This window comes from Hirundo rustica, chromosome Z, assembly GCF_015227805.2.
Source record: "Hirundo rustica isolate bHirRus1 chromosome Z, bHirRus1.pri.v3, whole genome shotgun sequence".
Classification (NCBI taxonomy): Eukaryota; Metazoa; Chordata; class Aves; order Passeriformes; family Hirundinidae; genus Hirundo; species Hirundo rustica.
In genome coordinates, this window is record NC_053488.1 from 88,066,241 (window position 1) to 88,085,822 (window position 19,582).

A 19,582-nucleotide genomic window follows, 5' to 3' on the forward strand; every position below is an offset into this window, starting at 1 on the left:
TGGTGCTGCTTTGGAACATTTTAAAAGGCTGAGCAGATTTAAGATTGACTTGCTGACAGGAGCACCCATGCTCCTAATGTAAGTCCTGAATCCTGTTGCAGGGCTGATAAGCTGTTGGACAGGACAGATTTCAGGCTCTCCCGAAGCTCAGACTGCTCCTGTGGAATGAGGGGCGAGCTCTGGTGGGAGCACTGCTGTCAGTGCAGCTGCAGAACAGGAAAAAGACACATTTAAAGGGGGTAGCAGATAATTGTTATGGCTCAATCTTAAGCTTCATGAACCTGCAGAGCATTTCAGCAGGAACTTTTCTTGTCAAGGCATTCCTTCCTTAGCCACGGGTTCCTCAGCTCTTTTGAAGATTTCCATTAATGAAGTTGTCTGTTCCTCACAGATGGAATCAACTGCAGAACACATCTTCTGCAGTCCCCAGGTTTTCAGTCTGGTTAGAGCAGATAAGATCATTATTGTTCCATCACTTAACTCACAGAGCTTTAGTGTTAGATGATAGTGTTTTTTAATCCATCTGGTTCCATTGAAACAGGCTCTGTTACCCCTCATTGGATACCTGCTGGTATTGGCCAAATTACTCAGAAAACATTTTATTGAGTCACTTTCTTTCAGGGTTGATATTGTTCTAAGTGGTGTTGTATGTGCTTGTATCTATCTGCACCATTTTTGCAAAATGCACATGCTTCATTCCCATTTTGGGGCAGCCTGGGATAGTTTATTGAAATGTAAATAATTTACTTTGGTACATTTTGCGAGAGAATAGCTTTTCCTCTGGGGAAGCATGCTAGATGGAGAATGTGAGATGTGATTGCAGCTTGCCTGGCGGTGTCCCTTCTGTCCAGGACTCTTGTTTTCATTTTTGGATTCTGCCAGTGACACAGCCTAACCTTCAGTCATGAGAATCAAGAGGGCGTAGCCGTTTGTGCTTTGGTTTGTTGCTTTGTGGGCTGTTTTAACAACTGTCTTTTCTATTCTTTTCTTCTGAAATGGAATTCATATTTCTAAAGCCCATTCAAGTAAAGAATGATGTACATGTGCAAAATATATTATATTACACTGTAGGCTGGTTTTTTTCACATTTCTAACAACTGTTGTCAGTCTGGGGCAGTTGTTGTACATTTGTATTGCTGGGAGAAGGAAATTTACTGAAATTCAAAACCCAGGGGATGTAAAAATGCTTAATGTCTACCTGGAAAGTGTGAGAGTACCTCATTGATAAGGAACTTTGCACGGTTATGCTGACAGGGTGATGTGCTCATGGAGTGGCAGGCAAGTTGTTGATTGGAGCTGCTGTTTGTCTTCTCTTCTTTCAGTGAGTCCTGGGGGAGTCAGCTGGGAATTAGACTGTAGTCACTACCAGGAGTGGATTTATAGTCTTTAACTGCGGGGGAAAAAAATGGGGAATTTCTTCAGAGGTAGGGATGTAAACAAGGCAGAGAGGGAATTTGTTGGCTGGGTTACAGAGGGCCAGCACAAGGGCACAAAACACACCAGGAAATTATTTCCTCCCAACTGGGGAAATTACAGCCACATCTGCCTGGTATCTTCCATCAGAGACTCTCTGCCTTAGCCATTATTTCTGTTACGAAACAAATGAACACATGCTGGTCCTGAATCCCAGAGGCAACCCCAGGGATGAAGATGAGAGGGCCAAGTGATGCTCTGGGTCTCCTTTGTTTCACACGAGCATGGACTGAAATCTGTGGATGCTGAATGCGAGAGATGAGGCAGCAGCACCACAGTGTCTGTGTGAAACTGAGTCACATAACTTTGTCACACTGGCCTGAGAAATTGTGAGGAGGGATCCAAACAGTCCTTGGAGAAGGAAAACAACCTTTGCCTCCCTGTTGTTTACTTGCCAGAAACGGTCGAGGGGTGTTGTTGCTGGCTGTCCAGTGATGGTGATGTGTTTGTTTGCTGCCCAATGAAAGTTTCTTCTCTCGTACCTATCTACAAAAGAGGACTTTGAAGAGTAAAGATCGCTCTCATGCTGCTTCTAAGCTGGAGAGTCTCGTGTTATTATCACTGTCCCTAATACAGCAGTGAAAGAAATCTGTGCTGGTTTGGGCTGTGTACATTTGAGGTGTGACAGGACACTTCTCTGGCAAACCCATCCCTGTCTATGTGTCAGATACCCACAGAAACACAGACCAAGCCTTTTGAACTTCTGGGAAGAGGCAGCTGATGTGCTTCAGGCTGCACTTTTGCTTCTGGTTTCTCCAAGAACAACTTTGAAACCCAAGCAATGCTGCCAGCCTTCTTTCAAACAGTGAGCTACTTCAAGAGTTTAATATTACTCCACGGACTCTCATGCAGGCATTGGGTTTTCAGAGAGGGGGTTGTTGTTTTTTTATTTAAAAAAAAAAAAATGTGGGTTTTTTTTTTTTTTCTTTTCAAGGCACAAGAAAGAAATCCAAGTTCTTTAGTTTATGTTCTGTGCAAAGTTCTGAGTTTGGAGCTTCATCTCCTTGTGGTTTTGATTTCCCCATTGAAAATACCATGCTTGTGTGTTTTCTTTGTTATTAGTCTCAAGATGTCTAAATGTCTTATAAATTACAGTCAGCGTTTCTGCAGCTGAATCAACTATAACCAATTGTGCAGCTCTTCCTCCCCTTCCCAGCTCACCTCCACCATTCCCCCTGGGAATTAAAATAAAATTAAGAGATTTTTAAGAAGCCTGGGCAATTAGCTATAACAGTAACTACCAATATTTTTTATTCCTCAACACCATATAAAACTGCCAGGAAACTGTAGAATTCACTCCATTAAAGGGAGCTGCTGAAGTTCATGATGTGCCTTGATTTCTGACTCCTGATGAAAACGCATTTCAAACTGTTCAAACACAAGATGCTTAACAATAAGCATTTGCTTTCCACTAATTCTTCACTGAGAACCAATACGATTTTAAATGAAATAGGATTCTTTAAAAAAAAAATTATCATGAGTCTCTGGTGTAAAGAAGGGTTCTGAATGTGTTTAATTAGGCAACAACAAAGAGCACAAAATGAGCAAATCTGATTCTGTAGATGTCTGGAGATCATACTGAGGTATAATTGAAGTAGAGGAGCTTGTTGCTTCTGATGGTTTTAAGTGCCTTGCACACCCACTGCATGCTCTGAGCACAATAAAATGTTCTATCACACATTCCCTTCGTCATACCCAGCCTAAGATCCGTACTCCTGCAATAATAGCAGGGATAATTAATTCTGGCTTAAGTATTTGGGAAATTATTGAGTGCTGCAATTACAGGCTTTCCAAATGACAATCTTTAGAAGCAAGAAGCTATGTTCTACATTCCCCCCAGATCTGAGTGCACTGAGAAACTTCTCTTCAGCACCAGAAGGAAAAAGCCCCTGCAGGAGTGAATCTTAATGTAGTATTAATTGGGTAATGGAAGAACACAGCTCCGAAACACAGAGGGTGCATTTACAACAGGACAAATAATCTGAAATACAAGTTTGATGAATTCCCTTCATCTCTGTGCTGTGGCTGCTGCAGCACTTTTGTTTATATTGATCTGAACGGCGTGGAAATTTTCTTTCATCTGTCATTTACATTCATTTTACCTCTTGCAATTGCCTCTGCCAGCTTTACATGCTTGTTTTCTGGTGAATCTATTAATAAGATTCCCAGTACATCAAAAGAATTTCTATTGGGCAAAGGTAGAATATAATACACTCGAGGTGTAGGAGGGTTCCTAGCTGCAATTTTGCCTACTAAAAGTTATTAATGAGTTTTGTGAAGTAAAGAAAATAATTGGAAAGCATAATGCTAATTGCATGCTATAGATTTTCCTCTATTGCTTACTTGTTTAGCAAGTGACTTGCAGAATGGAATATTTGCACCATAGCTTTTTTTCTGATTGCAATGTGCCTTCTGAATTGACAAAAGTAGGCCCAAAGGTCACATTAATTAAAAACAGTAGGGGAAAGAACACAATTAATGCTGCAAGTTTGTATTTACATGTTCTTGCCTGAAAAAATGCGCGAGGTGCATTTTGTTGTGTGCAAGGCCCAGATGCTGTATGCCAACGAAAACAAGAAAGTGCCAAGAAATGTCTTAAAGAATAGAACTGAATTGAACTCTTTACTCAGGAAAATTTATGCACGATGATGATTTCAGGGTGAGCAGCCAGGGCACTCAGGACACCGTAACTGATGCAGGAATGCAAGTCTGTGGCTGTGTGAGGAAGGTGCCCATGCCCACAGTGTCCCCCTGTTGCCCACATGATTTGTGCCAGCTTTGCCCACTTTAGTGTTATTGCCTTTCCCCAAAAACACTTTCCCTACTGCTTTATTTCAAAATCCTCCCTGGTTCTCAAGCATCTCCAGCAATTTGCCCTCCCCTGAGCTGTAGGAACACAGAGCAGACCCAGCAGTTGCTCCTCCACGGCTGCAGATTGCAAGGGTCTTCTGCCTCTCTGGGTCAAGCAGAGCAATCGGCCTTTCCTGATCCTGACCTTGGTGCCAGCCTTGCAAAAGTGCTTCAGATTTATAGGTCACAATTTTAGTGTGGTTTGGATGGAGAACAATATTTATATCTGATTTAACTGAGCTGTACATGAAGTTTGGATAGTCCTGAAGTAATGATGGTAGAGGTGTCAGACTTGTGTGTGGCAGGTGAGGAGATGGAGGTAGCTCTGGGTGCCTCCATGGGGATGCCGGAGCAGCACTGGCTGTGCTCTTGGCCTTCCCTCCCCAGCCCCTCGGGCTTCTCAGCCCTTTGGGGCACTCGAGCATCTTTCCAGAGACTCAGACTGAGGGTTATGCTACTTATGAGTACACAAGAGTGCAATTTTGGGATTTATGCCCAAATAAACCTCCAAATGGCTTGGGACCAAGTTGTTTTTAAGCAAACCACTGGTCTGCTCAGTGCTGTGACAGAGGCTCTGGCTGTCTGGGCTGTGCAGTCAGCAGCTCCATGAGGAGGAGCTGCCCTCCTGCCTTCCAGAGATGCCTAATCCTCACTTTTGCTGACTTCTCTCCTATTTCCTCTTGCTGCTTTGTGTATTTTTGCATTATCACTTTTCTCTAGGCTGCTGGAGTTAGTTACCAAGTGGACAGCTGCTCTTCTGCCTGGGTTTCTGGTTCCTGTACCTGTCTGGAGCTCACACCTTTCCCCTTCCCCTGTTTGCCAGGGGAGCTGCCCAGGTCCCAGGGCTGTCTTTTGCAGAGCCAGGTCCTGGTGACAGAGACCAGATCCAGAGCTGACCTTGCCCCAGAGCTGAGCTCTCAGCGTGGGTGAGTCCCCACGCATGGGATGGGTGACGTGGGGCCAGGGCAGCTGCGCCCTGCTCGGCTGGAACAGCACCTCTGGGCTGGTTGTGAGCAGAAAAAACCTTCCCCAGCCTTCAGCTGGATCCTCTCCATTTCCCTCAGCCAGACCTGCACCGTTCCTTTCTGCAAGCTAACGTGTGCCGCATCTCCTCAGCAATTTGTACTGTTGTGTTTTGCTCCGAGAGGAAAGATGAGTGAGTGATCTTAATGCTGCTGAAAGAATGGCTGCACTGAATATGGAAATAAGCTGGGAAGATTTGAGGAACAAGGGAAAGCTAATGGCTTTATATTTTGCTTTACTGAAATTACACAAGTGGTGGTGAATTCTGAAAGGCAGTTATATATTCTGATTATCTGAAAGGGCAATTGCAGAGCCATGGCTCTGGAGGAGCGAGGGATGATATCAGTGATACAATGCAGCACTTTAATTTGCAAAATTCTTCCCACTTGCAAATAGATATTTCAGACATCCATTTAAGAATACATTATTAGCATGTAGTTAGACTCTAGTAACTTTGAATATTTCATGTATTCTACTGTAAATAACAGCTAAATCTTATTCATTATCACCCTGATAATATAAGCTGTGAAAATAGTGATGCAAATGGGAGATTTCTGACTTTAATCAAATAAAGCACCATCCTTTTTCTTAAAAAAAACTTGGAGAGAAAAATAGATCTTTCAGATGTTTAAAACAAAACCGAAGTATTTTTCACCATAGCATTTATCACCCAGAATCTTTCCTATTTACAAGAAGAGAAGATTGAAAGAAAGCAAAGTGTGAAAAATTATTTTATTTAGGTATGCGGAATAACTTCTCTTATTGAGAGCAAAACTTTTACCTTACAATTTGAAAGGGGATTTCAGGATGAAACTTTTGGTGAAAGTTTTCTTGATTCAGATAAATTTTCCTGGACCACTGGAGTCCACTGGAGAGTGTGCTGCTGATAAAAGTGTCCAACATGGGATGCTGGAATTTACTTTGTGTAGGTCAAAGACAGCATGAACTGCATCATTGCTCACAAATTTTGGCCTAGAGCTTTATTTTATAAATGCCAGCAGGTTTTCCTGGAAAATCTTGCTTCTTCCTTAACTAGTTCACCTGAAGGTGGAGTAAGTACTGCTGCCTTGAGAATGTACTCAGAGAGGTGACCTTGGTGGCCAGCACACTGTAAATTTAAAATTAAGGATGGGTAATCAGGGTGGTTAAAAGATATTTTCTCAAGGCCACAAGGATAACTGTTGCAAGGATAACTCCCTGATACAGAGAGCAGAAAAGAGAAAGCTTTCACTGCTCTCTAAGAAAGTCTTGAGTTTCCTCAGAGTCCATTTTGGGTGAGGGAAAACTATTCCTTTTCTTCTTCAGAAAGAGCAGGATGCCTTTTTTGACAGCTGCATGAAATACATCCATTTTATCCTTGCATTTTATCTATCATCAATTCCCATTCTAGATAATCAAACACTTGATATCAAACATTATAGATTTCCTGCTATAACAATCAAAATGCTGCTATAATAAAGGTGTGCTGTCATAACAAATGGAGTGAGATAGTGACATGCCAAAGACCTGCCTTGTTACTCATTTTAAAAGGTTCCTTTTGGGTTTTTTGGTTTTATTTTTTTTAACCATAATAAAATGAGTTCAATTCAGCAAGTACATGAGTGCAAATCAAACATAAAATTACTGCTTGTCTGCATTACACATGAACTGCTTTATAATCATCCACAGAGGGAGGAAAGATTTTATTTTATAGAGTGAAATGCAACTGAAGTGTTGCAGAGCTACTTGCACTGGAGCAGTTAAGAGCATTCCTTGAACAGATCTTGTTTTGCTTCTGATGTCGGCACACTTGCAGCCCAAAGAACCAAAATTAGACACAAGTCCCTTCTTTTGGGGGAAGTGCTGATAAGAACAGCTCCATTTCCTGGTTAAAAATGATGGAAGCACGTTTCCAAGGCGCTTCAAGTGAACACCTGTGGCGGCTCGTGGGTTTACACACACGAGTGTTGCTTCAGAAAGATTTGACCTTTACAGGAAAAACTGAACAGAAGGGAAAAAAAAAAAAAAAAAAAAAAAAAAAAAAAAAGAAAAATAAAAAATTGCAAAGGGAAATAGAAGCAAGTTCTTGAGGTTTCTTCCAGGTCTCTATAGCCCTAATGACATCCTCAGAGTTTGCTTTTAAGGCTTAGCCTTGACTGTGATACAAAAGTACCTCAGTGGAGGTGTGTGAGTGATTCACCGGAATGTTTATTATCCCAGGAATCCATACCTTGCTCATGAAGAAACATGAAATCTATTTATCTGAGCCACGACTGAAATGTATAAGTTAGCATAATCAAAGTCGAGCTAGAGTCCCATGTACATCCATGAAAGTATAAATTCTGCTCTATTTCAATATTAGCACAAAGAATTCACAATGTTAATAACATCCAATCAATATTTCTGCTGAAAAACATTCATGCTGCCGGGCCAGAAGTCAGAAGTGATGTCAAATATTGCTGAAATGGTTCTGTATTATTGTTATCATTATGTTCTTTTAACTATAAAATGGCTTTGCCCATCAGATATCTGGCATTCAAGATGATAACATCAAAGATGATGGAAATTGAGGAACATATTAAAGAAAAAAAATCACAATTGAGATTTTCTTCTTTTTTCAAACTTCAGAACAGCACAGCCATAGTGTAACTTTCATGTGTAATTTTTATTTAATCATATGTCAAATTGAAGGCTTAGATGAATTAAACTTTAAAAAGCATGCTTTCAGCTATCATTTTGACATCTAGCATACAATAACTGCCTTTCAAAAGCTAAATAAAATGTTTGACATGCTTTAAATGTTATTTCCAGTTTTATTTGCTTTTTATTTCACTTCTTTGTTGTTATTTCAAGAAGCCCAGAAAATACAATTTAATTGCTAAACGTGGCTGGGGAAAGTCTTATGAGAGATGCTCTGGCACAATGAGGATTAGCGTCTGGAAATAAGCACCCTTTGAAGTTGTTAATCAGAAATTTGTGAAGTTCCAGGTTCATAATGCGTTCGTTCAGCAATGATTTGGGGAATGAGTTTGTTCCATGACCTCAGTAGTGAGAGAGGACGATGGGAGCGTCAGCTTAGCCGCTGGTTACTCCAGTAAAAAAATGGAAAATTTGCTTCTTAAAGTGGGTGGTATTGGTTGCAGACCCTTTCCTTTTGCTGCCTGCATGGGAAGGGTTCCACAGAGCTCTCTTGCAATGGCCAGGAGCTGGAGTATCCAACATTTCCCTTATCAGCTCGCTGCAGTTTTACCTGCCTGCAAGAGGAGCCTGCAGGGACCTGTATGTGTGATTCCTGAAAGGCACCCTGAGTAAGTGAGTGCTGGAGGTACAAGATAGTCCTGCAAGATTATTTCTCATCACTCCAGCGAATTCTTTGTGCGAGTGATCTAAGCTATGAGATCTGACAATTTAAAGTCGTTTCCATTTGAGCAGGTGTAGGGGCACCATCTGTTCTGCTGGTTTTCTGTGGAGGTAGTAATTCTTTCATTGAAAATGTACAAATCTGTCTAAGATAATAACCCAGGTTGAATTTCTATTTGTCTGGGCAGCCAACCCAGCTTTTATTTGCCCTTTTGAAATTAATAGGTTATGCTTTGAGCACCTAAATAAATTACAAAAGTGGGAGGAGTTATTAAAATCAATAAAAATGAAAGCTTAAAATTATTTACTTCTCTTCTACTACTGTGGAACAGTTAAATTCTTAATTACAGTGAGAAAAAGCAAAAGTGTTTATCAAATTTTTGTCTTCTTTAGAAGGTATCCAGGCGTTGTATTTTCCCTTAGTAATTAGTGAGGATGTAAGATACCAGTTACTAATGTTAATGAGATTAAATTAAGAGGACTAGCAAAATTTTATAACAAGAATGTCAAAGGGATCCTATTGGATATCTTTGGAAGTTTCAAAGAGCTGAAAATGCAAAGTTTTGCCAGTATTTAAAAGGGTAGATATGGTAAATTGGGAAAACAACAGGCCTGCTTGATTTGACAAACAAACAGACAATCAGGAGCTGAAAGGGAAGTAATCAATAAGTTTGGGGCCGTGGCTGGAATACCTGAACTTGTTCAATGAAAAGAAGGGCTTGTTCACCAAGTTTCAGCTTTGTGAGATGATAATTAAGGTTATTAGTGTTGGCAGTACCAGGGGGTGGTTTTGTTTGTTTGTTTGTTTTTGTTTGTTTGGGTTTTTTGTTTGTTTGTTTGGGGTTTTCTTTGTGTGTGTGGTTTTTTTTTTTTTTTTAGTGTGACATAGGGAAAAAGTGATTTCAATGCCCACTAGGCTTGGAGCACAATACCTCTCTCCTTCTCCCAGAAGATGAGCCCTTCATTTTTCATTGTAGGGCCAATTCAATAAATCATAAAAAGGTCACTGCTAAATTAGGAAAGGTGAGTGCAACAGTGATGTGTTGTTAATGAAGTGTTTCTATTTGTGAGTGATAATGGTGACCAAAAGTGTTTGGCATCTTTATAGATACTCCAAGACAAATACAGATCCCTGATGGCAAAAACAGAGAAGTTTAATTTAAGTGAAAAATTATAATGATCTGCATTACATATTTTTCCTATGACAAAGCCATCAAAATAATGTAGGTCTTAGGTTTAATGTGCCAGGCTGCAAAAAGGAAACAGAGGAAATACAGACTTATAAAAGAGTTGAGAGAAACTCTCTGAGCTATATTAGTTGTGCTCAACACTACTCTGTATGGGGAAAGGAAAAATGAAAGTACTGGCTTGTCTCTGTTGAGTTTCAACACAAAGACACATTTCCCACTGGGTTTATGGCTGGATCCTCTCAGGCTGTTTGTTTTAATGTTATTCTGAGAATTTTGCACTGATAGTTGCTGGGTCCTGTTTGTCTCAATGAAAGCCCGTGGAACAAAAAAAATGGTGCTTTGGAACAAAAGGTGATAGTTGAAGATAAAAAGATTGGAGCTGGAAATTGTAGTTTGATTAGGGATCTTCTTTACTGCTTATACTTGAAAATAGTTATTTTCTGGTGATTTAAGGTATTTCATATCCTCCTAACATTTGAAGTAAACAAGTGACTGAGAAAATTAAAAATTTATTTGACCACTCCTTTGTTTACTGGCTGCTAATAGTGGAGAGAAATGTTGAAGTAGTCCTGTTCTGTTGTGCTGTCTCACAGCATCTCCTAAATAAGGTCTGTTTTAAATCAGAATTATCATCTAAATAATATAATTAATTCAGCATAAATTAAAAAGTTTTTTTTTTCCTTATGATCTCCTTTTAAATGGATATTAATTTGCTTCAACGAATGAAGATAATAAGGTTAATAGTTTAATGTTCCTCAGTTGATATCTGCTGCTTTTCCTATTACCTTTTTTTTCCCTTTTTGATTATAAATTGGCTAACCCCTGGTGTATAATACCAGAAATCATCCCTTCAGTGTATCCAAAGCTATTTACTTAGACTCATCTTTTATTATTCCCACTGCCACAGTCTAATTATTGTAGTGAAAGATTGAACACAGAATAGTTTGGGGCTTTGATCAGTCTTCATATAAATTTCAATAATGAGAGTAAAAGGTTTGCGGTTTTCTGAGATAATTTGATCCCTCCAGACACACTCAGCTTTTACCAAAGGCAGTGAATGCCATATGAGACCTCTGACAGCATTTGTGTCTGGTCTGTGACATCTCTGCGAGCAAAATTCTTTTCTCATACCAATAAAGAGTAATTTAATATTTTTTTAAATGTGGCAGAGAAACTATAGACTGCTGCATGTTTTTTCCTTAAATTTTCGCTTCACTGTCCCCTATCAGTTTAATTGTCTGTATTACAATTTCCTACATCGGAATCCTCTAAGAATACATAATAGGTTTGCGTGCATTTCTCTCTTTTTGAAAAAGTACGCCAACTGTCATTCAGATAAATAAAACAAACCATAATCCTTGTTATTCTATTACTATCGGTGCTGGCTCCCTTCGGAGATAAATAGAAAAGCAGCTGGAGACTGAGGATATTTTGTAATCTTATAAATTGAAATTTAAATGCCTCAAGGAGGAAATTTCCAAAATAATTGTGACAGGAGATAAGTCCCGGCTTTTGGCAAAATTTTATTAGAATTACTTGTTCCAGATCATTGTCTGACGCCTGCATGAATTAAGAACATGGCAGCACTGCCATGTAAAGGAATAGCTGGGCTTTTTTCATCTTGATACATTATTCTGGAAGTGCTCTGTCATCAGCATTAGCAGGTGTGACACACCCAGGGACACCATCAAATTTAAAATCATAAGCGTTTAGCTGATGCCAGTTGATTCAAAATCATACGGGTGACTAACAGCATCTCAATTTATGCAACTAAGTATTTACCATCTTTAGCTGAACGTGAGGATTGATTAGCAACATTTTTAATTTTGCTTGGGGTACAGGATTTGTTTTTTCTCACTGGGCTAGGCAAATATGAAAGAGTTGGTGACTTTCTGGTCTCCTCTGCTGTCAGCTGGTTCAAGACTTCTGCTGTATTTTGACAATGAACCGCAAAAATAAATATTCCTTTGTTTACTCTTAGTGAATCCCAGATGCACAAAGTATTAACCAGTTGTACCAGTAACAACCAATGAGTTCCCAGTCATTTTCAAGAGCTAGTATGGGTGTCTAAGGCTAAAACTTGGGCTAAAAATGTTTTAAGAATGCTTAAAATGCACAGCTAGCTTGGAGAAGAGAGGATATCACATAACACAAAGGCAGTGCAAACCTCACGAAGTACTGCTTTTACAAACAGCTCAAGCATTGGGTTGTTGGTTTTCTTTTTCATACTCTGAACACCAAACTCATTTCAGATAAAAGAAGTAGCAAATTTCTTTCCACGTGTCGTAGCTGCACATCTGTGCAAGCTGGGTGCAGTTTTGAATGCAGGGAGTAAATGAGAAACATCTCAGAAATGTTTTCACTGGGCCAGCTCGACAAAACTTCAGTTATTTGGGCTTTGAGGAAAGGATTGATGGACGCTGCTGGTGTGGATAGGGCCCTGAGAGGCAGCTGACAGTGAAGTGGAACAGGATAAATCATATCAGTGATTCCCGTGGATCCATCTGGTTTTTTGGGCCGTGCAGAGACGCTCCATGCATTTTCACCCAGCTGTGGTGGGAAAAGGCAGCAGGAGGAACAGGACCAGTGTCCCAGCCAGGCTTGCAGAGAGCCCTGGGGCAGCAGCAGGCAGCAAACTGTGGAGCTCAATGAGAGATTCTTCTGGTGGCCTTGAAAGTGCAGTAGGGGCATTAAGGGGGATGTTAGCTGTGAACCTTTCACCATCTGAACCTCTTCCCAGCAGGCTGTCAGGCTGTCCCAGCATCCACAGAGGGGTTGTCGTCCCCCATTTCCATTCCATGGAAAGGGAAGTCATTCTGTGTTCAGCTCTTCAGAGCTCAACTGCAATGACTTGGCTTGATCTGTTCCAATACTCCTCAAAGATCTGCCAAATGAGGGAGAGCCTAAAATCTGCAAATTTGATAAACAGGAAATCAGGACTGTAAGGTCAAGTGTACTTGAAAGGGGATGAAGTCATCTGGAAAAAGAGAATGGCAGGAACAACGAATGCAAAGTGCCGCTCTTAGGCTGCAGCGATCGATGGCAATAACCAAAAAGGGAACAAGGAGGAAAAGATCAATGAAAAGGACCTGGGCATTATGGTGGTTGGCAAGGACACAAATGTATTGTGCTGCCATGGCAAAGGAGGCCCGCAGGAGATGCAAAATGATCCTGCTCAGTGCTGTCAGGACCTTGGCTGGAGCTGGGTGCAGGATTCTGGGCAGAGCATGGAGCCATGAGCAAGCTCCTGCACAGGGGGAGCAGCCAGAGAGAGCAGGAACAGCCGACAGATTGAAATAATAAGGTCTGTTTATTCTGAAGCAGAATAAAGTGCCAAATGCCAGAAAGATGGGTGGGAATAAGCAGACTGTGATGGATGGGACTGAAGAAGTGATTTATTTTGTAACAAGAAAGAGGCAGGTTCAACATTAGGAAAGAAGCTCTCCATTAGATGTGGTAAGGCACTAAAACAGGTTTTCTGGGAAAGCCCTAAGCATCTTACTGGTAGCTGCTGAGAAGCGCTGTCTCTCACTTCTGTCAGGAGCTGCACAGGTGAGGTTGGTGCTGCCGTGTTCCTGGCTGCACACGCTGCAGAGCAGCTGTCTGTGGGCATGTGCGATAATGTCACTGTCACAAAAAGTGCAGAAGTGGAGGAGCTGAACTTAGCAAAAACTCAAAAATAATTGAATGTTTTCAACACTGCCACCCTATAGGAGCCGAATATCTACGGACCCCTGACAACATCTGCTCTGTCATAAACACTATATAATTTTTTGCACAATTGCATCAAAAGTCTGGTCTTCAGCTTCGCTAATCCCAGCAGTTCTGCATCCAGAAAGTTTTGTGTTGTCTTTAGAATGGAATTTTGAGTAAAACAACCTAAGAGTATTTTAAAATGGGGTTTTTTTTGGTTTTGGGGGGTTTTTTTTGAGTCTTCATGTTTCAAGTTTCCAAAACATGGATATCAGACCCTTCAAAATGTGCAGGAGATCTGCTTAACTTTTGTTCATGTTGTCTTTTAATAGTGGGAGAGATTTATATTTCAATTATTCAGTTCCTAAATCATGCAGAGTCACTTAGGTAGTGAAAACTCTGTCCTGTGCCTGGTGCATCACGTTCTGTGTTTCATCTGGCCCTTCCTTCCACGTCTGGGCTGAGATGCTTTCCATCCTCAGCTCCCTGGTTCCCAGCTTCCAGCCTTTTACAGCTAAGGTACAGGTCTGTGGTATAACAAAACCAAAGGAGTTGTAATGAAATGTCTGAAGGAGAGCAGGGGAATCTACTTTTCATTCATTAGCTTAACACCTATGCAAAATCTATTTAAAATTGTTTTCACTACATAAGACTTGTTTTTGTTTGTTCTTTCCCTGCCTTAGAAGAATCCAACAGCATTATAAATGTGTCACATTTTTTAGGCCCAAAAGTGTGGAACAGCTTTTAATGGGAAAGAAAATGTTTTTTGAAAACTAGAAAACTCGGCAGTGAAATAAATTGAGCCTCAAAAAGTGATTGAAATCTCCAAGTCAATATACAAAAGGTATCCAAAGACTTGTGAAGTCTGACAGAATCTCTTTAGTTTGAGGTGTCTTTCATTTTGCATCAGGGCTTACATTTTTAAAAAAAACAGCAGCAAGCAGCGCTGTCAGGTGCAGCGGGTTTGAAAGCAGCTCATGAAAGCCTGAAATTGTGCACAACTCTGGGTAACCGCGTCCTCGGCAGATAACCGAAATAATACATTTCCTAAATTGGGGCGCGTTAAGCAATTACCGTGGTGGAAAACCGTGTCGTCTCTGTTCCTTCCTTGCAGCCCCAGCGCCGCGTCACGTTCCACCTGCCAGATGGCTCCCAGGAAAGCTGCAGTGACAGCGGGCTCGGCGACCACGAGCCCACCAGCGGGGCCAGCGCGTCCCACCCGCTGCCCCTGGGCTTCCCCCAGGACGAGTTCTACGAGCAGGCGTCGCCCAACAGCCGCACGGAGGGAGACGGAAACTCCGACCCCGAGTCCAGTAAGTGCAGAGCTCCGCTCACCTAGAACACGGCGTGTTTTGCGTAATGAGGTTAAAACTGCTCCTCGTTCGGTCTTTGCAGTCAGTCAGTGACTGGGCTTTCTGTTCCTCCAGGTAATTATTGAAAGAGAGCGTTGGTTTTGGCGCGGCGGAGGAAGCGCTCTGTCCCTAAAAGCGGGAGGCCTGTCGGTTGGAATTAAAACACTTGGAGGGGTTAGGGGTTTATGGATGAGGTGGTGTTTTTATGGAGCCGGTGTGCTGTGCACAGAGGAGCTTTCTGAGGAGGTTAACGCTGTTGCCCTAATGGTCATAAATACTTTGCTGGGGGAATTTGCAGGGTTTTTTTTAACGTTTCCCTCTACAACACTACTGTGTAGTTTTACAGGGAGCTCATGGGTGATGAGCAGCCCTGTGAAAAGGCTGCAGTCTCCAGAAATAAGGGTTTCTTGGTTTGCCCTTTGAAAGCAGCGATGGTGTGCAGTAATAATCCCAGAAGAGTTTGTCGTCTGCCATTGCCACTGCCTTCTTGTGGCGTCCGAAACAGGGAGGCAGAATCGACAGGAGCAGGAGCTGCGGGTACTGGCTCTGCTCTCTGCGCTGCGCTGTGCTGTGATAGCCAGTTGGAGACTCCACTGAACTTTAGTCAACTGTTAATTGTCCAGAGGCTCCTTATCTGGATTAAATTGAACCGTGCCATTGATAAAGAGACACCTGAATGTCTCTAGGCCTCTAAGGCCTTGTTAGTGGCTTAATAAGTGATTTGGAAATACATCTGTTCTGGGCAAAACTTGGCCCAAAAGGTGGATTTCAGCTGCTTTAGTGTATCGGGAGGAATGAATTAGTGAGTGCTATGCACTTGAAATAGCTGCAGAAGGCAGTTAACACTCTGCAGTGGCAAATCCAGCAGCCAGCAGAGAGCATTCCCTCCCGCTCCGACCTGCTCTGCCACATTCAGCCTGGCTCCTGGAAATCACACCTCTGCCTTTGCCTTTGCTGCCCAGGACCGCAGCATCAAGGGCTTTCTGCACGCATGAGGCGCGTCCTCTTTTCCTTTAATTTCTAAACTATTACCTAAGCTTAACTTTAACATTTGTAAAGTGATATGTTTCCTGAAGTAATGCCAGAATACTATGTTTTCCAAGTTGATAGATAGCTGACAAGAACCATCAGAGGTTTTTGATCTTGTGTTGGAAACAATCATAATTTCCTTTTATGTTCATGTATTTGAGGCTGATATACCCTTAATAATATTCTAGGCAGTCAAACTGGGTTCTTCACAGAGTTGAACTCTAAAGGGCTCCAAATATACCCCCAAAGAAAGAAAATATCAAGTTATATATTATTTGCTGCTTTTGCTTTGCATACTCATGGCCTGAACTTGCTTTCCAGCTCTTTTCTTGTCGCTTGCAGCTGACATTTGTACTTTACTGAAGTGAGAATGATGTACATGAAATCAGTATCCAGGGCCTTTCCTGCAGAGAGCATGGGACAGGACCTGGCATAGAGGAGTTCCCAGAGCAGGAATGTGCATCCTGTCTTGCCATTTGCAAAGAGCCTCAGGTTTGAGATTTGCCCGTGCTTTTTGTGCCCAGTTTTGTTTTTTTTTAATTTCAGAAGAAATATTCACTGCAACTCTTTTAGAATGTGGCTCTAAAAGTAACTCAGCTCTGACATCTGAGTGTCATTGACACACATCCCAGGGAGCAGGCTAAGCAGGCATCAGATGTCTTTCCAAGTGTGAAGTTGGAGAAAGTTTAATCACCTGTCTAATTACCTGACATCTCAGTCTTAAACTTGAAGTTGCAGTTTAATTAGAGTTTATTTTATGTGAAGATTTCTCTTCTCTTCCAACTTGTATCTTATTGAAACAGTTTAATTGAAGTAGCAGGGTGGTTACAGCAGGGAAAGCTTCTCTTGTGGCCCTTTTTAGTGTTTTATGCTTATATTAATGGCAGCATCTAGTGGCAGGAACAAAAAAGCAGATTTAGATAAATGTTGTGTGCTCCTCTACATCTAAGTGAAGAAGGGGAGGACCCACAGTATATCTGTGTTCAGTGTGCTGCTGCAAAGGGACTTAGTGCAGATGACAGCAACCCAAAATATCTGATGAGCCTGAGGTTCATCTGGTTCACTTGTGCATGCAGGACACGTTTAGCCAAGAGTGAAACAGTAAAATTAGCTCTGGATTGATGGTTTCCTCTGCAATCTTCTGCTGGATTTTTGGTTGGTGTTTTTTCTTTATTTTAGTTTGGAGTGGCTTGATGCATTCAAACCATTTCTTGTCTTCCCTCATGGACTAAAATGTTGTTAATGTGAAAAGAGACAGGAAAATACAGTCAGGCAATCTGAGTTCATAGAGCAGAACAAGCACAGTCTTCATTCTCTCCCAACACCTTTAATATCTGACCTGTCTTAATCTGAGACATTACCTGGAATGTTAAGCCTGATTTGTCACCTGGTGGGGATTTAGTTCAGCTTTGCCTGCCAAGGAGAGAGATTTGGGGTGAAATGATGTCAATAATGTCCAGAACAAACCAAGTGCCCTCTGAAATCTGCTGGCAGTTGTGACATCACTCATGGCCGTGTTCAAAAGTGTTTTCTTCCTCTTGCTTTTCCTGACTACTGTCCTTCGGTGTTATTTGTTTCTCTAATACTGGAAATTGTTGCATTTTGGAAGCTTTCCATTTATTAGCAATAGCTAAGTGTTTATTGCAAACCACTGAAAAAGATGAGCATAACAAAATAATAAACACCCTGAGAAATAATGATGAGAGGAAGCTTTAAAAATTCACATCTGATTCAGGACTGAAGCAAGGAGGGAAAGAAAATAACTGTAAGGTTATAGTGGTTAGAAAACTGTGAGAATTTTATATGTAAACCTTTAAAATTAATTGTCTGTGCTAATTAAAATTAGAAATAGGCTATTTAAAATGATTTGTCTTCTCTTACTTTAGTTCCCTCCTTAGAAAGACATAAAGTTCAGTGTGGTAGATGCATCATAAGGAAGAGATGCCAATAAGCTGTCACACTAAGTAAATAGTAATATAAAAATGCAGGTAGGTTTGTAGAGAACCTTATCCTTAAATAACAGAGCTCTCGTACGTGGTATTCAGATATTTTCTCCTCATTTCAAGTTGCTCAAATATAAGGATGCTCCAATAACTCCCTAAGTTGAGGACTTTAACAAAACCCTCTTTGCCCCCATCTCTTTGTCCCCTCTGTTTAAATACAAAACACACTTTGAGCATAGACAAAGACCAACAAATGCTCTGTGTCTGGACTTCCTTGGCAGATTCTCTCTCAGTGGCTGTAAGCAGTGATGTTGATCAAAGGGGTTGAAAGGTACATGTAAACCTCAGTTCCTGTGGGTTATTTAATGCATGTGTAAGATATTAGTGACAAATTTTCATGCTTCATCTGTTTTTATAGCCTTATCGAATCTGTTTTCTTTCCTCTGGACAATAAAATTGTTTTACTTTTGTTTGGAGAATAAATAGAATATGACTAGTTCAGCCAAGAAATTGGGCAGAGCAAGAGGAATGATTGCAGCTTGGGGACAGGGAGTGTGGAGGGGAAGCCAGAAAACCTGAAAGTAATCTGCAATTAAATAATAGCAATCATTTTCTATAAAGAAAATGGAAGTATAAACAAAGCTAGCTGAAAATTAAAGTTAATGAGGCAAACCACACTGAGATTTCAGGGTTTCAGATAGGAGGAAACTGGTGTATTAAGGAGAGGGGGTCTCCAAGAAGAATATTTAACATGAATTAGTGACTAATAAGCCAAGAAAGTTGCATTGAAAATCAGCAAGTGTGGAGCTAAAGGGGAATCAGTGGACACCATGAGTTTGTGGCCATGTCAGGCTGGTGCTTCCAGAGGTGTCTGGCTGCTTATTTTTTGTTTCCCAATCACACCTTCACATGCTTGAAGAGCTGTTTGGGTGAACTGGATTGAAGAATTCCTGTGGATTCAACCCCTGGGGAGGGGGAAAGGTGAATTTTAAATACAAGGATTCCCCAGTTCCATTTGTTCCACAAGGCACAACTTGTGGGCAGCAAATGAGTAAATGAGTAGCTGGGGCAAAGCTTTGCTGGCTTTAAGTGATCATCAGAGAGCAGAGAATCAGTCTCAGGAAGAATTAAGGCTGCAATCTGTGGTATTTAACCACATAAGAGGGAGGTTTGCAGCAAGGAAGACATCTGTTCATGATTAAAGACAGCATATATTTCTTCCTCAAAATTAAAAGAACACTTTCACCTTGTCTTAGTTGATGTTGATGAGGACCAAGGCAGGCTGATGAAGAATGATGATAATGGCACTAAAAGCCAGAGCAGGTTCAGTGCATCTGTGTGGAGGAGAGGAGATGATCTTCCTCCCAGGATATCAAAACTGATAGTGTTTTCCTTATTTTTCTGTGATTCTGACACTCAAGGTGTCAAGAAAAAATAAAGCTCTGGTCAAGCTCCACTACTGGAAAGCGTTTACAAAGAGGAAACTAATATATCTATAAATATAATACAATAAATGGTATCATGGGTTTCCCAAGAGTGGGACGAGATTAGCTCCATTATCTCACTTCCATGATATGTACTTTTAACTTTGGGGAATACATGTACAGTTAATCTATATGTATATTTAAGGACTAATAACTGTTATTATGACATTAGGGTGGAGCATTTTTAATTAAGAATGAAAAGACGC

The 19,582-nt window shown here is 41.0% G+C and overlaps 1 protein-coding gene across 3 annotated transcripts in view; it reads left to right on the top strand.

The window, feature by feature from the left end:
* The window catches only part of LOC120765753 (protocadherin-11 X-linked), a 452,351-nt gene that overhangs the window by 307,598 nt on the left and 125,171 nt on the right, over positions 1 to 19,582 (top strand). For all 3 annotated transcript variants that reach the window (XM_040090928.2, XM_040090927.2, XM_040090929.2), the window contains one exon: positions 14,683 to 14,881. In XM_040090928.2, coding sequence (XP_039946862.1) covers positions 14,683 to 14,881 — 199 coding nt within the window. The remainder of the gene's footprint in view (positions 1 to 14,682; positions 14,882 to 19,582) is intronic.